This window comes from Neopelma chrysocephalum, unplaced genomic scaffold (genome assembly GCF_003984885.1).
Source record: "Neopelma chrysocephalum unplaced genomic scaffold, ASM398488v2 Primary Assembly neopelma1_23, whole genome shotgun sequence".
NCBI lineage: Eukaryota > Metazoa > Chordata > Aves > Passeriformes > Pipridae > Neopelma > Neopelma chrysocephalum.
Window position 1 is genome coordinate 15793492 of NW_020897691.1, and position 16728 is coordinate 15810219.

The following is a 16728-nucleotide window of genomic DNA, read 5'->3' on the forward strand; positions in this document are numbered from 1 at the left end:
AATCTGTTTTTCTGGTCATCTCTTTAGGCTGTCTATCCAGATGGGAAGCGTGGTATTGATATATGTAGATGTATTCCTGAACTGGCCTTGGCTTAGTTCAGGGGTGGAGGCCCAAATATCAAAGGTTCTTAGTGAGTGTTTGTAGACCACAGTGACATGTATGCTGCTCTGCCTTTGCTGCTATTAGTTTCAGCCATAGGTAGTGTAGGTGCAATGATAACCATGGTGCAGCAGCACATGCAGCTCAGTATAAAGATGTGTAAAAGGTCAGGAAAGGAAATTGCTTTCTTGGGATGATACCTGCTAGGATTGTGGTCCTGGCATATTTCTCAAGTTAAAATACACATTTACAGAGACTTTCCTTATGCAAAGTGTAGTACCTGGATAATATAATTTTCTGTGTGACCTTTTTTGAGAGGTACTGTTGTCATTTAGGTGGTAACTTTGTTCACTGGAATTTTTAGCTTAAGCATTCAGACAGGAAGTCATGCTTTTTATTGTTTCATAGAATCATAGAATGATCTGGGTTGGAAGGCACCTTAAAGAGCATCTAGTTTGACCCCCTGCCAAGGGCAGGGACAACTTCCACTAGACCAGGTTGCTCAAAGCCCTATCCAACCTGGCTTTTCACATCAACCTGACTGACAAAATCCATAATTCCATTCCATGTTTGTAGCTAACAGCTTTCATATACAGTACTGTGGGTAAATATTATTTTCCTAGTGTGACAGTAAGGAGATGATTTACCTTTTAATGCATCTACGGTTACCATCAGAAATTTTATACCAAAAGAATTTCAGATAATGATGCAACTTTGTAAGCTTCTGTTCTCACACAAACTGAATTGGTTTGGTTTGGGTTTTTTTTTGGGGGGATGAGGGTGGGTTTGTTTGGTTGGTTGGTTTTTTGTGTGGTGTTTTGGGTTTGGTTTTGTTTTTTTTTGTTTGGTTTAGGGTTTGTGTTTGTTCTGTTTTGTTTTGTTTTTTCCCCAGAGTAGTGTCATTCACTTAGTTTCACCCATCATAAGCCAGTGGTACTACTTCTGGCTCCTTGTTCCTGCCTTGTCTCACTCAGTGTTAGTGTGGGCTGAGTGGTGAGCCACTCAAGTAGTAAGGGAAGAGGAAAAACAGCTGATTTTTTAGCCATATCTTCTTTCTGTTACAGCTGAGTATGCAGCCAACTAAAATGCTAGTGCCAGCAGGTAGAGTGGTGAAAGAAACACCTCTGTTGGCAGGAGTGCTGATTTCTGTGCAGGCTTAAGCTGTGAAAGTCTGCTTTGACTGTTTGCATTGTATTCAACCATAGATTTTGCTTCATTCAATAGTTGGTAGAAGGCCCTGTGTGGCAAAAGCCTGAAAGATGACTAACAACTTAGCCAGCACACTCACAAGGAAAAGCTAGTTGTTCACACCTCTGCTGGGTGATGAGGATATGCTTATAAAGTTTCTGATGATCAGGCCAGAGAAATTCTAGCTTAGCAGTAAAAGCTTAAATAAAAATGTATAGTTTGCTTTCTAAAAATTCTCAGCCATGGTATTATGGGATCATTAAAATTACTCATATTTTCTATTTTTTCCCCTAGGAATTTATCAAAGAGCTGCTAACTCGGATAAGAGGAATGAGGAAACTCAGTCCCCCTCAAAAGAAGAGTATATAAATAACTTGAAGTAGTAGCACTCTGTAAAAGACATGGCAAGGGAAACAGGACTTTGAATACAAGACCTTTATTAAAATAATTGTCTTTCTCCACAACTTCTTTGATTTTATTCAGTTTTGACTCAAGGAATTTCTTTTGTGTGTTTTAAGGGTCCTTTTTTAAGTGTCAAATTTTTTTTATCAAAAATATCAACAATTTGGATGCTGCTCAACTTCCAACTGAGGATTACTGAAGCAAGTGAAGAATCCAAGAGTTAGTGATGAGGGGCAGCAAGCCTATGTGTTGAATCAGAAGATCTTGTAAATTTACAGAGCTAGGAGACTTCTCCTTGCAACTAGTTGGATAACGTTTCTTAAGTTGGTTGTACATTTAACTCATGGATGTCAAGTTTCTTGTGCTTGTCTGTACATAAATTTTAAAGTGGGTTGTGAATACTGTTTCACATGGATGAAAGGAAAGGTTTGTTATAGTAAATTATTTAAATGGTGGTTATTGCAAATTTGCTAGCAGAAGGTACTAATTCAGATTACTAAAATAAGTGCTCCCATTTTTCAAAATACCCTTAATGCAGCCCAGTGAAGAATTTTATCATATCTCCTTATTCAGGCTGCAGCATATGAAAATTGGGAATTTTAAGGACTTAATGTGTAGACTTAAAAGTTATTTGATTGACTTTGATGCTTTGCCAGGATCACATCCTCTTCACCTCATGGTGTCTTGGAGCTGTGCAAACCTATACTGAATAACGGCCTGGAGTGATATCTAGAGAAATGTCCATCACCATTTAAAAGCTGCTTCAGGCTGGAGGAAAGGCAGTGATACCAAAATGAATTGCAAATACTGTATTGCATTTAATGATGTGGTCTTAAGCAAATGCAGATTCCTCTCTTATAAAGGTAGGCAAAGAATAATACAGTCTTTGTTTATAGCTCTGCCCTGAGAAGTTGGGAGACTTCTTAACTTGGGTTCTCTTACTTGTAAAAGCAAGAACAGACAGAGATCCCTGCTCCCTTCTGAAAAATGTCCTAACTGGAATGTTTAATAAGCTACCATTTACTGCTAGGTGACACTAGTCAGACATTTTATATCAAGGGTGCTCTGAACATATTTTATTTTTCAAAAGAAGTACATGTTTGTGAATTTCATGTATACTGGCAAGCTTTTTTAATGTATTTAATTTTGTAATGTTTACCGATGATTTTATTTACCAGATATTTACTCAAATAAATGGAACAACTTGTGACTTGTTACATGTACACTTTACAAGACTACTGTTGCTGAGTAGGTTTGTAAATGGAATTGCTTGTCAAAAAGAGAAACCTGTGAGGTGGTAAGTACATGCGAACCCAGCTGTACTGACCCTTATTGGCTTTTAATGTGCGCAGTATCACTCAAACTCCTGTAACCTGGTGCACGGCTTCACTTTTGAAACTCTACTGCAGATGAGGCCTTCCTTTCCTGTGCCTCAAGGGATATAAAACAGGGTGGAAAAAAAGCTTGGAAATTCTTTTATATAAATGCTGGTAAGTTCAACTAATTTTTTCTGTCCACCAGAGGTGAGTGTAGGGGAGGGCTTACATGCTGTGGCTCTCAGTTTTCTACTGAAGGTATGGCAGAAGGGGGGTCTTTCAGCTGGAAACATTCTACCTTTCTTCCATTTTGCACCTTTCTGAATTCTCAAGAAATTCCAATGGCCCTCAGAAAAGGCTTGCCTGCAGCATTTTAAATTTAAATCTCATGTTTTGCTGAAGTTGCAGTTTAGCTCTGGATTCCTAAAGAGTGACTGAGCAAATTTTTTTGAAATTGTGAAGTGAAATCAGTGCTTCAGGGATATCAGAGAGAGCTTGTGAATTCATCTGTTTTTGTGTTGGGATATCCAGCTATTGTTGTCAACATTATCAGTGGGATGTCTTTGGTTCTGAAAGAGGCCCATGTGAATGATGTGTCTTGCCACAGGAAGACTGTCTCTCCTTGATCTGTGCTCCTTGCAGAGGATCTCATGTAGCTAGATCTAAATGACCAATTTTGTATAAACATCACCCTTTGAAGGAGGGAATGTTACAGGAAAAGCTTCAACTGCTGAGGTAAGCGGCCTTTTGTTAGATTTTTCACTCACCTCTGGAGGCAGGAATCGGTGGTGTTAGTAAAGAAGTCTTACTTACTAGCAAGCCTGATGTTTGAGTGGGCAGGTACTTTAGCTGGAAAACCTCTTGGTTTGTAAACCATTGAGAGCCTTTTTTGAACTCCCAGGTTTAGTATGTCCAAAATTGGGAAAAACCTTTTGATTTGAGACTTGTTGGCAACTCTCAAGTTTAGAGTTTTGAGTGCTGGAGTCTGAAATGTCTGCTTGTGGGTACTGTTCCCTGACTCATAAATTTATTCACATGCATTTGATACATGGGTGAAAAAACTGAGAGCATGTAATATACCTTTTCAAGTTCTGAGGTGGTTACAGCTGCTTACATTTTGCAGGTGGTATTTAGAAACAACCCAAAGTCTGAACAATAAGGGTTCTAGCAATTTCAACATCCACAGATGCATTTTATGACTTCACTAACAATTCCAAATATAACTTTTTTTTCCTTTATAATAATGGTGTGCAAAATCAGAAATGTGAATTAATCGCAACTGCACCAGTTCTTTCCTTTCCTACAGCAAAATACTATCCACAAATATTTTTTCTTTCTGTTGTTTGACTAAAAGCTGCCCACCCAACTCTGTGCATGACACATTTGTGTCTTTTGTCCTACTCATCTTGCACTGAAGTAGCAATGGAAAGTAGCAGTCTACTCCTTCTAAAACCAGTAGGTTTGATGGTACACTTAGAAATGGCGAAGACTGGGACAGCACTTACTATTTTCTTGCCTTATGTAGATGGGACAAGTCGCTTCTCTGAAGAACTTCCTCTCCTCCAACTCCACAGATTTTGCTATCTTAAAAGTGTCAGTGCGCAAAACCCAGCTCTAAATAGCTTTTGTTTACAGCTGGCCCGATTTTCCTAGGGACTTACAGGGTCTTGTTCTTGCTAGTTTTTACTTAATGGAGATACTCTTGGCCTTGGTGTAAGTGAGAAAAGAATTGACTCATTCACTAAACATTTAATTGTGCTTTATGTCTTTATACTGTGTGGGTGTTCTTGGCTTTGGGGCAATATTCAAGGGGCGTATCAATAGCACACTGTTACTGAAACAACTTGAAATTAAATCTTACAGCCCAGGCTCTTCTCTGCCTTGGCTTTTATGAGAAGGGCCAAGTCTGGCTGCAATGAGAGCTTCCTCTGGGCTTTTTAAGTGAAAGGTACGAATGAAAGGAACTAACGTTCCTCCTTATAAATATGTAGTGAAGCTGAGGTTTTTGTTTTGAAATTGAAGTGCCTCTCCAGTGTACAAAGATCTCCTGCAAGAGTGTGTGTTCCTGGGGTCTGCTTCATGACATAATTAGCCTTTGCATGTTTTACAGCAGGAGCTGACAGTGTGATGTCTCCCATGGTTGCTCTTTCAGTTGGCTTAGAAAGAAGAGGAAAGTGCTTGTAATCATATTTAGTGTGCCTTATGAGGCTGCAGTGACTGGGTAGTGTATTCCTGTGGCACAGAAAAAGATGAGCCATTCATCTGCTGGTGTCACTTTTGTTCCTTCACCTGAACAGTGGGGTTTACTCTTAAAGTTGTCATGCATGCAGGGAACATGAGGGGATATGTGGAAGGGAGAATTTTTTCTAATCTCCAAGAACATGACCAAGAAAACTGAGAGCAAAATGTCTGCTGTGTTTGTGCACTTCAAAATCTTTGACACAGAGTATTGGTAAGAGTTTCTGGTACTTTGTGCTGTTAGGTATAATAGTGCATGTGAAATTGAAATTACCGAGCGATCTATTTCTATGATGGTTTTTCAGATTTAAGACAGCCTTTATGTAAGCATGCACCTCCATAGTAAAAAAAAAAAAAAAATTACCTGGGCCACATCAATGGAGGGCCTATTTGCTTGGACACTAGAAGAAAATACAGGTCTCATTCTGAACAAAGAGCTGAACTTAAAACTCTGGTGAAGTGCTGCAACAAAAGGACAAATTGCTTCTTGACTGTATAAGATTTGTCATTGCCAGCATCATGCACAGATGGTAAACAGGTACTGAATAACTGTATGCAACGCTTTTTAAAGGGTGTTGAGATTTAGGGAGGAAGTCAGAAAAGAAAGCAAATGTTGGAAAGTCCAGGAAAAAATCACTAAGAAAATAACCTGTTATATGTTTAGCTGTTATAATGCAGAGGAGTCTTGCTTTGCTGCATATATTTCTGTATGGGAAGAAAATGAGAGATGAGAGTGTTTTCATGTATTGGAGAAAAGCATAAGGAGGAGGAATACCTGGAAGATAAAGGAAGGAAAATTGAAGTGTGGAAGAAGATAGAACATCTTGATGATGATTGGTGAGGAGCCCTTTGAGCTTGCTACTGTGGGAATAGGTGAGATTGACATCTAATATTATCTCCAAATTGAAATTGTATGCTTTTCTAGAAAAGCTTTCACTAGATGAATTATTCAGTTTCAGTCAAGGTAATCAAAGGCCTTAAAAATCTAGACTTCTGCTTCATGGAGTTTTGTTTGTTTGTTTGGGGGTTTTGGTTTTTTTTTGTTCGTTTGTGGGCATTTGTGGGTTTTGGTGGGTTGGTTGGTTGGTTTGTTGATTTGTTTGGTTTTAGATTTTTGTAAAGCAGAGGAAACTAATAAGAAACTGATTTCTATGTATTGTGGCCATGTAACTACATGCTTGTGTAGGAGTCAAGTCAGATTACCAGTAATAGCTACACATATTATGTACAACTCTATTACTTTTTACTTGACTTTCATATTTCTATTTTTTTTTCTGGAAGTAAGCAAATAGTAAGTGTGAGTGTAATTGAAGTTGCTATTGAAAGCTAGAGAGCTTCAAGTGATGAAGAGAAAATGTGACTAGAAAGTGCTTGGTGCTGCAAATTTTATTTTTGACGCTGGAGGATTCTGCTGTCAGTGTAAATACAGAGTGTTTCTGAAGTTTTGAAATTATTATTCATAATAATCTAACCTAGTGCTGATGGGGTTTTATTTGTTTTGGGATTTTTTTGGTACAACTAATAACCAAATTCTCTGAGATATTAGCTTCCACTATTTACAGACTTCTCTGTTTTCCAACAAAAATTGACATTAGCTTTTTAAAGAAACTGAGCTATTTTTAAAATGTATATAAGGCTGAAAATTCTTTTGGAGGTGCAGTTAACAGGTTTTGTTTGGTAGTAAACTCAGATGTCTTACTGCATTGGTATTTAAGTTGAACTTTTTTCCTTCTAAGATCAAAATCAAAACTATCCTGTGATATCCCTTAGCAGAGGTTTCAGTCTGAGTAACTGCATAATACTGGGTTGGACTTGAAGCACATAAATAATTGACAAAAAATGTAGGAGCTGACCCACTTCAAGGACAGAGAATTGTTTGACTACTGCTTCTAGGGGGTAAAGGGGGATCAGAGCACATGAAACTTTCCTGCCTCCTTAAAGGAGGATCCTACATCAGTGTCAGCCCAGGCTTTGTGGATAAGTTCGTGTCATGCAGCCCACAGTCATACTGGGGCTTGTGGGAATTGCAGCAGTGTGTACTATCACATATATGGAGAACTAGATCACGCAGGTCTGTGACAGGATTGTGCTTATCCAGGATCCACGTTTCCCTTCATGTTGCTTGACCTAAGGCAAAACCAGGTTGGAATAGCCTTTATTTATTATAATGATTTACAGTAAAGAAGGACTTCCAATAGGGATAGTATGTTGAAACTCCCATCAAATACCTGTTGTCTCCTAGTTAGAGAAGCCAATTTGTGACAGTGGTGGCTGTGCAGACCCTGCAGACAGGTCTCCTTACAGCTCTGTCTGAACCTGGCTTTGGGTCCGAGCCTGCCTTCCTATTTGTTTGTTCTGTTTCTACTACTTCAGGAAACCTCATAAAGCAAATGAAAAGGCTTCAATGGGTGCTTCAGGCTTGTCCCACAACCAGTACTGAGCCAGAGCCATATCAAGACTACAAAGAGTGTGCCATGATGGTGTTTGAGACAGAGGCACTAGAACTGACTTGGAAGTGTTTAAGGCCAGGTTGGATGGTGCTTTGAGCAACCTGGTCTACTGGAAGGTGTCCCTTCCATTAGGGTTGGAACTAGATGAGCTTTAATCAACTCTTCCAACTCAAACCGTTCTATGATTCTATGACTTAGTGAACTACAACTGTGGAAGGCTGGATAGATGGGCTTCAGGTGTGTTCTAAGAGTTGCCACAATGGAGAGGACTTTTGGATGCTGCATGTTGGTTGCTTCCGTTGTACCTAGACAACACTGTGGGCAGAGGGGGACTGCGTTGCCTGATACCTGTAGAAGTGTAATGGATCACATGCATTATTTGACTACCACATCAAATAAAAAATGGAGTTGAATTCAACCTGCGTTCAAGGGGGCCCTCAGACAGTTTTGTACCTAGTTTCTGTAACTAACCATCCTCAATGAAATGCGTGTATTCTGTTGTGTCTCTCCAGACTTAATTTCAAGCCTACAAAGGCAGTAGTTACTAAATCAGTTTTGCCATCCATTGCTTCCAGTACCTCATTGTGTGTTTGTCTACAGTTTGCATTAATTTTCCCTGTTCCTCCAACTTTAACAGCTTGATTATTTCTCTTAGGGACCTTTAACTACTCAATGGAAATGTGTCATGGTGCTATTTCTGCCACAGTGGCTCTGCTGTTAATACCAAGTCAATCCAATAAAACTAGAAAAGATGCAGTAAAATTTAGTGTCTTCTGATTTATGACCTCGTATTGCTGGAGCTTACTCACTTTTTGCCTTATTTCTTTACTTCCCCAAGTAAGTTTTCATCAATGTGTGAATGGAACTCAGCCACACACTGTAATAAGAGAACAACGCTCCTAGAGCTAATCAGTTTTTCTTACATTCTGAGAAAAAAATATAAATGTGGTCTTTATTTTTCCTCCAAATATCTGGAAGATGCTCCAGTAGCATTTGCAGGGCTGCAGAAATGTTCCTGTTTAGAAACCTGAGGGTGTAGTGCAAGTAAGGGATCAAGGAATAACTAGTGGCAGACACACAAACTCTCCAAATGGAGACATTCTTTGTGTCCTTGCAAAAAAAACAACTGTCCATGTCTCCTAAACTCAGTTCTTGTCAGAGATGAACTTACTTCCATCAGGCTGCACTGGGCTTTGCACTGGGTCTAGGCAGTGGCCTGGTGGAGAGGTGAGTACTGGTTCTTCGGGAGTAATGTAGGTATAAGCACCTTAGTGTAATTGCTACCAGCTAAGTTGCTCAATGCTGAATCAGTGTTTGGGTTGTTACTAAGCCAGTGTGTCAGGAAGAGCATTGGTAGGATGTGTCATCACCCTTTTCCATTTTGCAGTGACTGTGGTCTCTGCTGCCACTGCCACTAAAGAATACTGCAGTTTTTCAGGCTTGAAATTAGGGAAGAACATGTTTTCTACTTGGAAGGGACAATAGTTTGTTGCCAACCCAAACATACAAATAACTTTGTTCCTCTGATATACATACCTGAAAAGCAGGTCTTTCAAACAGGTATAGCTGTATGTATGCTATTACTAACCAATAATGTCTGTTTTTGTGAGAAGATGAAGCTGTTAAATGTTCTTTTATCTGAGCTTATTTAATTCATGCCTCCTAAACTCAATTGCCCTTTTAACATAGATTTCAAAGTTATCAGAAAAGCTTCAACCTATATGGGGCATTTTTCTAGTGCTGCTTTTAGACTTAAAATCAGGCACAAAATGATTACATTTTGGAAAAGGGCTATAATATTTTTTTAAGATTCCCCTCTTTATAGTTATCTCAAAGGTATTTCTGTTTCCATATCAACAATGCACCACAGTAGTGCATGTTTTATAATGGCAAATCCTTAGAATTTTAATAGTTTACCTCAAGTATCTGCTCTTTCTTTTGTCCTCTGATGTGCCTTGACCAAGAGCTGCCGCTTAACACATTGTATTGATTATTTCTTCATCTGTGAAGCTGTACATTCAGCTCAGCACTTAATCACTCTGAGGCTGGATTTTTTGTCCTTGGGACAAGGACAATGTGTTTAAAACTCTTCAAAAATTAAAAATTTTAATGCTAGGTTTGAGTGAAGTGATAATTTTTTAACTTTTCCCTTTCTGATTACCTTTGCAATCTGAAAATCTGATCACTTCCTGAAGTTAGTATGATTTTCTCAGCTCTGATCTTGTTAGATGCTTCCTAATTCATTTAGTACCTGTATTTCTTACAGTTTTTATTTATGGTTGCAGTTGGTGTCCTCTCTAACAACTGTTCCCCCTCCCTCAAAATTCTTCTCTTGCGCTCTCATCCCTTTTGCAACAGAAATTCAAGAATGTAAAAATTGTGCCACCTCTGCAGCACCAGCAAAGATAACTTGGCGGGGATTCAAGAGAGATCAAATAAATCAGATTAACCCACAGTATTGCTGTTAGGCTATCATGCCCAGCCCACTTCTGAGTTTCGTATCTTCTCTTTCTTGCACAAGCAAACTCTTCCCTAGGAGAGTGTTTTTATTTTTCTAGTCTGGAACTACCCAAAATAAAGTGCTTAAAACTCTGGGAGTTGGTTCAAATATGCCAAATGAAACTCATTTACAAGGTTGGCTTTTTGAAAACAGAAATAAGATTGGGACTATTCAGAGGCTTTGTATCCAACCACTGAGTCTTGTTAAATAGAAATTGTGGAGCAACTGTCAAATATGCATCAGGGCAGGGACTCCAGGTCAAACAACAGGCATGGTACAGGAATATGCTGACCTTCCACTTCTTTCAAAGTTTCCTCACTGTCTGAAACTTGCTCATCTCAAATACTCAAGAATTATGAGGCAAGTAATGTCGGCACTCTGAGGCTATGGAGTCCTGAATCTTTTATAATGCATAGTTTGATTGTTTCTTGAGAGATGCTTTCTCAGAGGTCCCTTGTAAGTTGTTCATGCTGTTGATGGGGGACTGAATCTTCCTTTCCCATCTCCAGCAATTTCAGGAACAGAAATCCTAGGGAAGTTTCTGGGCTTATGATAAAAACATTAAGGTCAGGAACGGTCAGGGAAATAACATTTGTAGATGCTGGAGGTAACCATGCTCCTATTTTGCTACACTGCCTGTTTTGGTGCATTTCATGTAGCCCGTGGAGCTCTCCCTGTGCTGGTAGGACCTCAGGTCTGCTTGTGCAGAGAAACCTCTGAGGTAGACAAACTAGGTAAAATTTAAATATGCTGGTGTCACTTGGCATTAGAGCTGATTTAGTTTGTCCTTTATCCATTTAAATGCAGACTTCTCGTTTCATTAACTGGAAAGCAACCTTCATTTAAAATGAGTTAGTGAGGGGGGGTTTTATATATCACTTCATCCATGCTTTACTGCAGTACACAGGGTGGAAGAAACAGTTTTCGGATGTGTGCTAGAAACAATAAGCTCTTTTTTGGTGTAAATAGTTGAGGACAGAGAGAAATAAGCTCATTTTAAATATGTTTAGATTGAAAGTGTTTCAGTGGAGCCTAGCTATCACCCCAAGCAATTATACTTCCCATTTTGCCCTTTGGGGACAGAAAAAGGCTGTCAAATGCTGGGCTGTCCACAAATCAAGAAAGCCTTTTGAGTTCTTTTCATTGTTAAAAGTGTCACTTACTGAGAGCAAACAACTCTAATAAATGAATGGTAGTTGATGCTCAAAACTTGGCAGAAGGTTTCAAAGCTGTGTAAGGGCATTTGGGAAATGGATACACAGCTTTCTGTGCCACATGTTTGAGGGAAGCTCCATAGGGAGAGCAAACTAAAATGACAACATTTTCATGATATCCTGTTTTTTCTGTAAATGACAGATTAGGTGTGGGGTTCAGTTACCCACAGATCTTTCCTTCACGATGTAAGACTGCTGTACTGCTGAGGGGTTGCTTTCTTTATAAAGCTTTGGACATGGATAATCTTATAAGAATTTTGTGATTGCTGTTCGGATATATTTAATTAAGCAGTATCTTATTCTCCAGTTCGTGGGAACCCTCCCTATCTTAGGGTAGGGCAGGGAATTGGAAGGGTTCCCAGAGAAAGACCAGGGTTGCATGGAAGGGCAGGGGATCCCACCAGTTTTTCACGTGTCAGGCAACTTGGAGCCAGGCAGAGGTAAATGCTTGTAACTCTTTACCACAGCAGTGCACGGAAGACTTAAAAGTTATTTACTTAGGGATAGCAAATGACTGAGCTCTTATATTTGAAGTAAACACCACAAAACATCCCCCCCCCCCAAATTTGTTGGCATTAATTAAACTGAATTGAGTTCTTTGCTTCATCTGGTATTCTAGTGCCCACTCAACTTGTCAAGCCTGAGGTTTCTGTTCTGACCTAAGTATCTCTTACTGTCTGCCGTTTTGTTGTCTGTCTTCTGCTTTGCAGATTTTGGAGAAGTGTTTTCCACAAGAGGGTATAAGACAGTATTTTGCGTTAACCCACTGCCATGAAATAGGCGTTAATTCCTATTACTTGCACTACCCTTGCTTGGATCATGACAGTGTATTATTACCCATCTCTGCTTAGGGAAAGAGAAGGACTCCAGTGAGCACAACCTGCCCACTTGTTCCTGTTGGGATTCAGGTAAAACACACAGATTCTCACACGCTCAGGCAGACACCTAAAATGGTGTTAGCAAGTCCCATGGCTGAAAGCCGAGACATGAGTAGTGCTCCCTCCTACACATCTCAGATGGGCCTGTCACCACTGCTCAGTCAACAGCAGTGTCAAAAACCAAGGAGCAGTGCTTCCTCTCCTCTTCACAGAGCTCTTAACTGTTGCTGTACTGAAAGTTCTGTGTAATAGACAGTCTGTTGCCTTTAAGAAAACAAACATGTGAACTCTCCTGCATCTAATATTAAGTGACACTGTCAAAAAGAGGTTGTGGTCAATCTCCTTGAGGAAGGAAAGGAAGCCCCTCATAAGTTTTGACAGTAGAGCTTTTCAGGACAGCAGTTTCCTAAACAAGAACCTGCTATATCTAATGGTATGTGAGTATTTTTCCTTCCTTATGCCCTGATTTCTAGTTTCCTAAAGGAGTAGAGTTGGTCCTTTTAGCAGCTGACATGTCAAAAGCATCCAGGAGGAAACTACAGGAAGCTGGAACTGACTTGGAAAAATGAAGCAAATCTGCAGGGAATTTCTTGGCTGATTCAGTGGCTTTCTAACATCTTTCCTTCCCAGCTGGACCTGCCTCCTGGTAGCAACTAGTGTCTAGGCTGAACACATCAGAGTCAGAAGCAGCACACTGACCTCTTTAATTTCTAAGGATTAATGAGGTTTTACTGCTTAAGGAGAATGCCTAAACGAATGCTGAGGAGCCTTGCTCATGTTTCTCTGTCTTTTTCTGTCCTCCACCACCTCTCAGTTGCTCACTGGCAGGAGTCATAAGTAATGTAGTATTTTTAAAATACCTTTGAAAATGTTGAACTGTGTAGTACAAGATCACTTGTGAAGAGGGAGCTATAGCAGATGTAACAACTGGGAATCCTGCTGAGGCACTGTTGTTGTTTGGGTATATTTCAAAGGTTTAAATAGGATTAAGGTATTTATTATTATTAATGGGAAAATAATCTTCATCCCTCCAGAAGATTAGTGATACACCATTTTTTTTATGGCAGAGAGAAATTCCCTATGGGCAAATACAAGGTTCCTGTAGTCTAAATAGTCAAGCTTGAAGCTTACCCAACCTAACCGAGGATTTTCTCTTGCTAACAACACACACTGCTATTCTGCTGCAAGCTTGTTAAGGCTAAGGCATTCATAATTAACTACTGATTTGAAAGGCCTTGATTTATTGGTTTTTCCAGCACAGGGCATTTAAAAAGACCTTTATTTATAGAATAATTACTCTCTTCACAATGCTTCTCACCTGGAGCACTAGGAATTTGAGGCTCCCAACTCACTGGCCATTCTTGAAAACTTTCTGGATATTGACAAATAAATGAATAGCATATATCTAGTTAAGAATTACTGTGACTGCTTGGTGCTATAGCAGTAAAAGAGAAAAAATAAAAAGACAAGTTTTACGGTTAAATATACTGCCATATTCTGACAGGATAATGCTAGCATCTGATTTGTATAGCAGGCCAAAGGCTTTTTTTGCCATAAAAATATTGGGTTAAATTAAAAACCTCCTCTCAAGCCATCTTTTGTTACCCCAAGAACTCTTATAAATCCAGTAGGTAGCATTATGTAAAATAACTGTTTTACACTGAGCTCCTTTGTGGCTCGTGTGTGCAACACTTTCTGCTATTTGAAGGGGGTGATGTGTTTCAGCGTGATTGCATGCCTCAGTTCAGGACATATGAATTTTTTTTGCTGTAGAGCATGGCCTTTCTGGTGTGTGGAATGGAGCAAGGTCATCTGCAGCAGGCTAAGGAAGGGAATAAATCAATGAACCAAGCACAGGCAGCCACTGGTAACTAGCTAAGAATAAAGAGTCAGGCTCAGGTATGCAATGTTCACTGTCAGCAAACAGAACTTGAAATCCTCAAGCCAAATGGTGCATTTCTGATCTCAGGTCAGGCTTGGAGGAAGCTGAGTTGTTATTGGAGCTCGGAATCCTGTGGTCTAAGTGAAGGTCAGCTTCCAACAGTGTTTGCTGACAAGTGCAATAGATAGTTGCTATGTGAGCTCCCTTTAATGGACTTGAATGAAATAAGAAACATTGGACCCCGAGTGTTGTTAAAGGGGTTTGTGTATGAAGCCATTATCTCTTGCTTTTGTAGCCTCACTGGTTTTGACTGGCTGGTAGATGGCAGAAAACCTTGTGGGGTTCATTCTGACCCAGCTGGGTGTTAAGAAGAGACCTGAGTGCCTGGCTGCAAGGTTTCCGGCCCAGTGGGCAGCCTGAAAAGACCTGGATGATTCAAATGCACTATTACAACACTATAGCTGCTCTGGGAAGGAAGTAGCACATGTGGGGTTTCTTGGGTGCTTTTAGTCTGGTTTTAGATTCATGTATTGCTCTTTTAAACTGGCTGCTCTGACAAGGTAATTCTGCCTTGACACACTTGCTTTCAGGTGTTGTTCCCCTGCACTCGACCAGGGCTTGATCCAACTCAGTAGAGAAGTCAAATAAAATATTCCTGACCTGTTATAGAGAAAGTCCCACTTTGCTTCTTGCTCTGCTTGCCCCCATGGGGCACACCACTGTCTGTCCCTATGGTCTCCAGTCTCTGGTGGCTGTCCTTGCCCTCCCTCACCCGTACTCTGACCCATCCTTCTTTGGCAGCTCTTCTTTGCCCCACAGGTGAGGGTAACTTGAACTGCCTCCTACCTCAACTCCCTCCTGTCCCCATGGCTCTGTTCAGCTGTAGCTTTTCAGTGCTGTTCAACAGTGTGAGGAAGATGCGCATGTGTCTGGTCGAGCTGAGGGCTGGTGCTTACAGCCAAGTGGCTGCACAGCGTTCCCCTGCGAGAAATTACAGGGATCTCCCAAGCTATTACTGCTGTGATGTACCTGGGTTGTGGTCTGGGGATTTCATCTGTTTGGCAGGGAGGCAGTTGCAATACAAATGAGCTTGGCTGCAATAAAGAACAAAATGCAGTTGATAAAGGATATTTGCTCCTCAAACTGTGATTTTAGTTTGCAGTTCCACCAGTAACCTTCTGTGTAGCCTTCATAAAGTCGCTTCTATGCATCAGCTCCCCCCTTGCACTAATGGTCCAGGGCTGATTTTGTCATGGGGGTATTGTCAGGATAAATGCAGCTGAGGCCACAAAACACCGTGGTGACATGAGCCACTTGACTGGCTTGATTGATTGAATGCAAAAAAATAGGATGTATAATTCACCTGTGTATTTTCACCTCGATGAAGTAAATTTTTTTAGCTTGCATTGAAATTGTATTGATATTTTAAAGCAGAAAACAAAACCAACCCCAAAGTCCAGTGTAGAGACAAGAAAGATGATTTTTAACAGTGTGGGAAGTGCTGTACTCACAAGGCTAATGCTACCCTTGCATTTTGCTTAACAGAAGCGGAGGCCTCTTGAGTTACGGAGCTGACAGGGAATAGCAAGTTGGTGTGCTAATAACTCCCATGTTACTATTTTTAAAGTTCTGTCTGTGTGCCTATGTTGTTTGTAGTGTTGTTACCCAGCAGTACCTCTTGATGCTAGGTTATTTTAGGCAAAGTCAGTGTTTGCACTTAAGTCTGTATTAATTCTCTGGCTTTTTGTTTGCTTCCCCTCCTCACTGTCTCTTTTACTAACATTTTGGTCTTATGCTCTGTACATAAGAAAACCAAATATAAAATAATCTTGCAGCCAGAAACTTGAATTTGACAAAGCTTGTGATGTCTTGTTCAAATACTCAGAGCTCTACTTGCAGAGTCCCAACTCCCTTCACCTGCCTTTGTGACCTTAGTTGTGGGTACACAAAATGACTTCTGTGAATTTTTATCTTGATGGCTCAACACTTTCCTAGTCAGTTTATATGTGAAAAGACCATTGAACATGTCTGGGCAAGCTGATAGGTCAAATAATTAGAAACACAAAGCTCCTTTTAGCATGCCTGCCCTGGTCCCCAGTGGAAGCTCAAAGGGAGGCTTGGTCTGCTGCTGTGGAGTTTGGTGAAGCCTCTGCTCTGCTGCCAAAGCTATTTGGGAAGTCTGGTTCCCTTGCAAAGGCTCTGGTGATATGTATCGATAAGCATTAAGATGTCTGAGAAAGAAGAGCTGCTTAATGAGCAAGGAACACAGTTATAAGCAATAAAAGCTGGAATATTTGTGAGAATTCCCCTGGCAGGAAGGGAATTTTCTAAGGGAGTGGGAAAGGCCAATGTACAGCTTGTCCTGCGCAGTAACGCTGTTTCTTACTCCTTCAATGCACAGGGAGATGCCCGCATATCCCTTGCTTGTCAGCCTGTGGCACTCTGATAAAGCATCACCTACCTGGAGGCGACAGGACTGCTGACTGCTGCTGTGTTCCTAGAGTGACAAGCAGCTTTGCAGGTGCGTGAAGCAAATAAGGAAGGGGGAGAGCTGAAGGGG

General features: G+C 40.4%; 1 protein-coding gene across 2 annotated transcripts in view; it reads left to right on the forward strand.

Moving 5' to 3' along the window:
- The window catches only part of PPP1R14C (protein phosphatase 1 regulatory inhibitor subunit 14C), a 53121-nt gene extending 50208 nt beyond the window's left edge, over nucleotides 1-2913 (forward strand). The window contains exon 5 of one of the 2 annotated variants that reach the window (XR_003534963.1): nucleotides 1583-1665. Coding sequence is in view for 1 of the 2 variants with exons in the window: in XM_027688126.1 (XP_027543927.1) it covers nucleotides 1583-1657 (75 nt within the window). In the remaining variant the exon portion in view is untranslated. Of the gene's footprint in view, nucleotides 1-1582 lie in introns of both variants that reach the window. The other variant, XM_027688126.1, reaches the window with a different exon arrangement.
- The last annotated feature ends 13815 nt before the right edge of the window (nucleotides 2914-16728 follow it).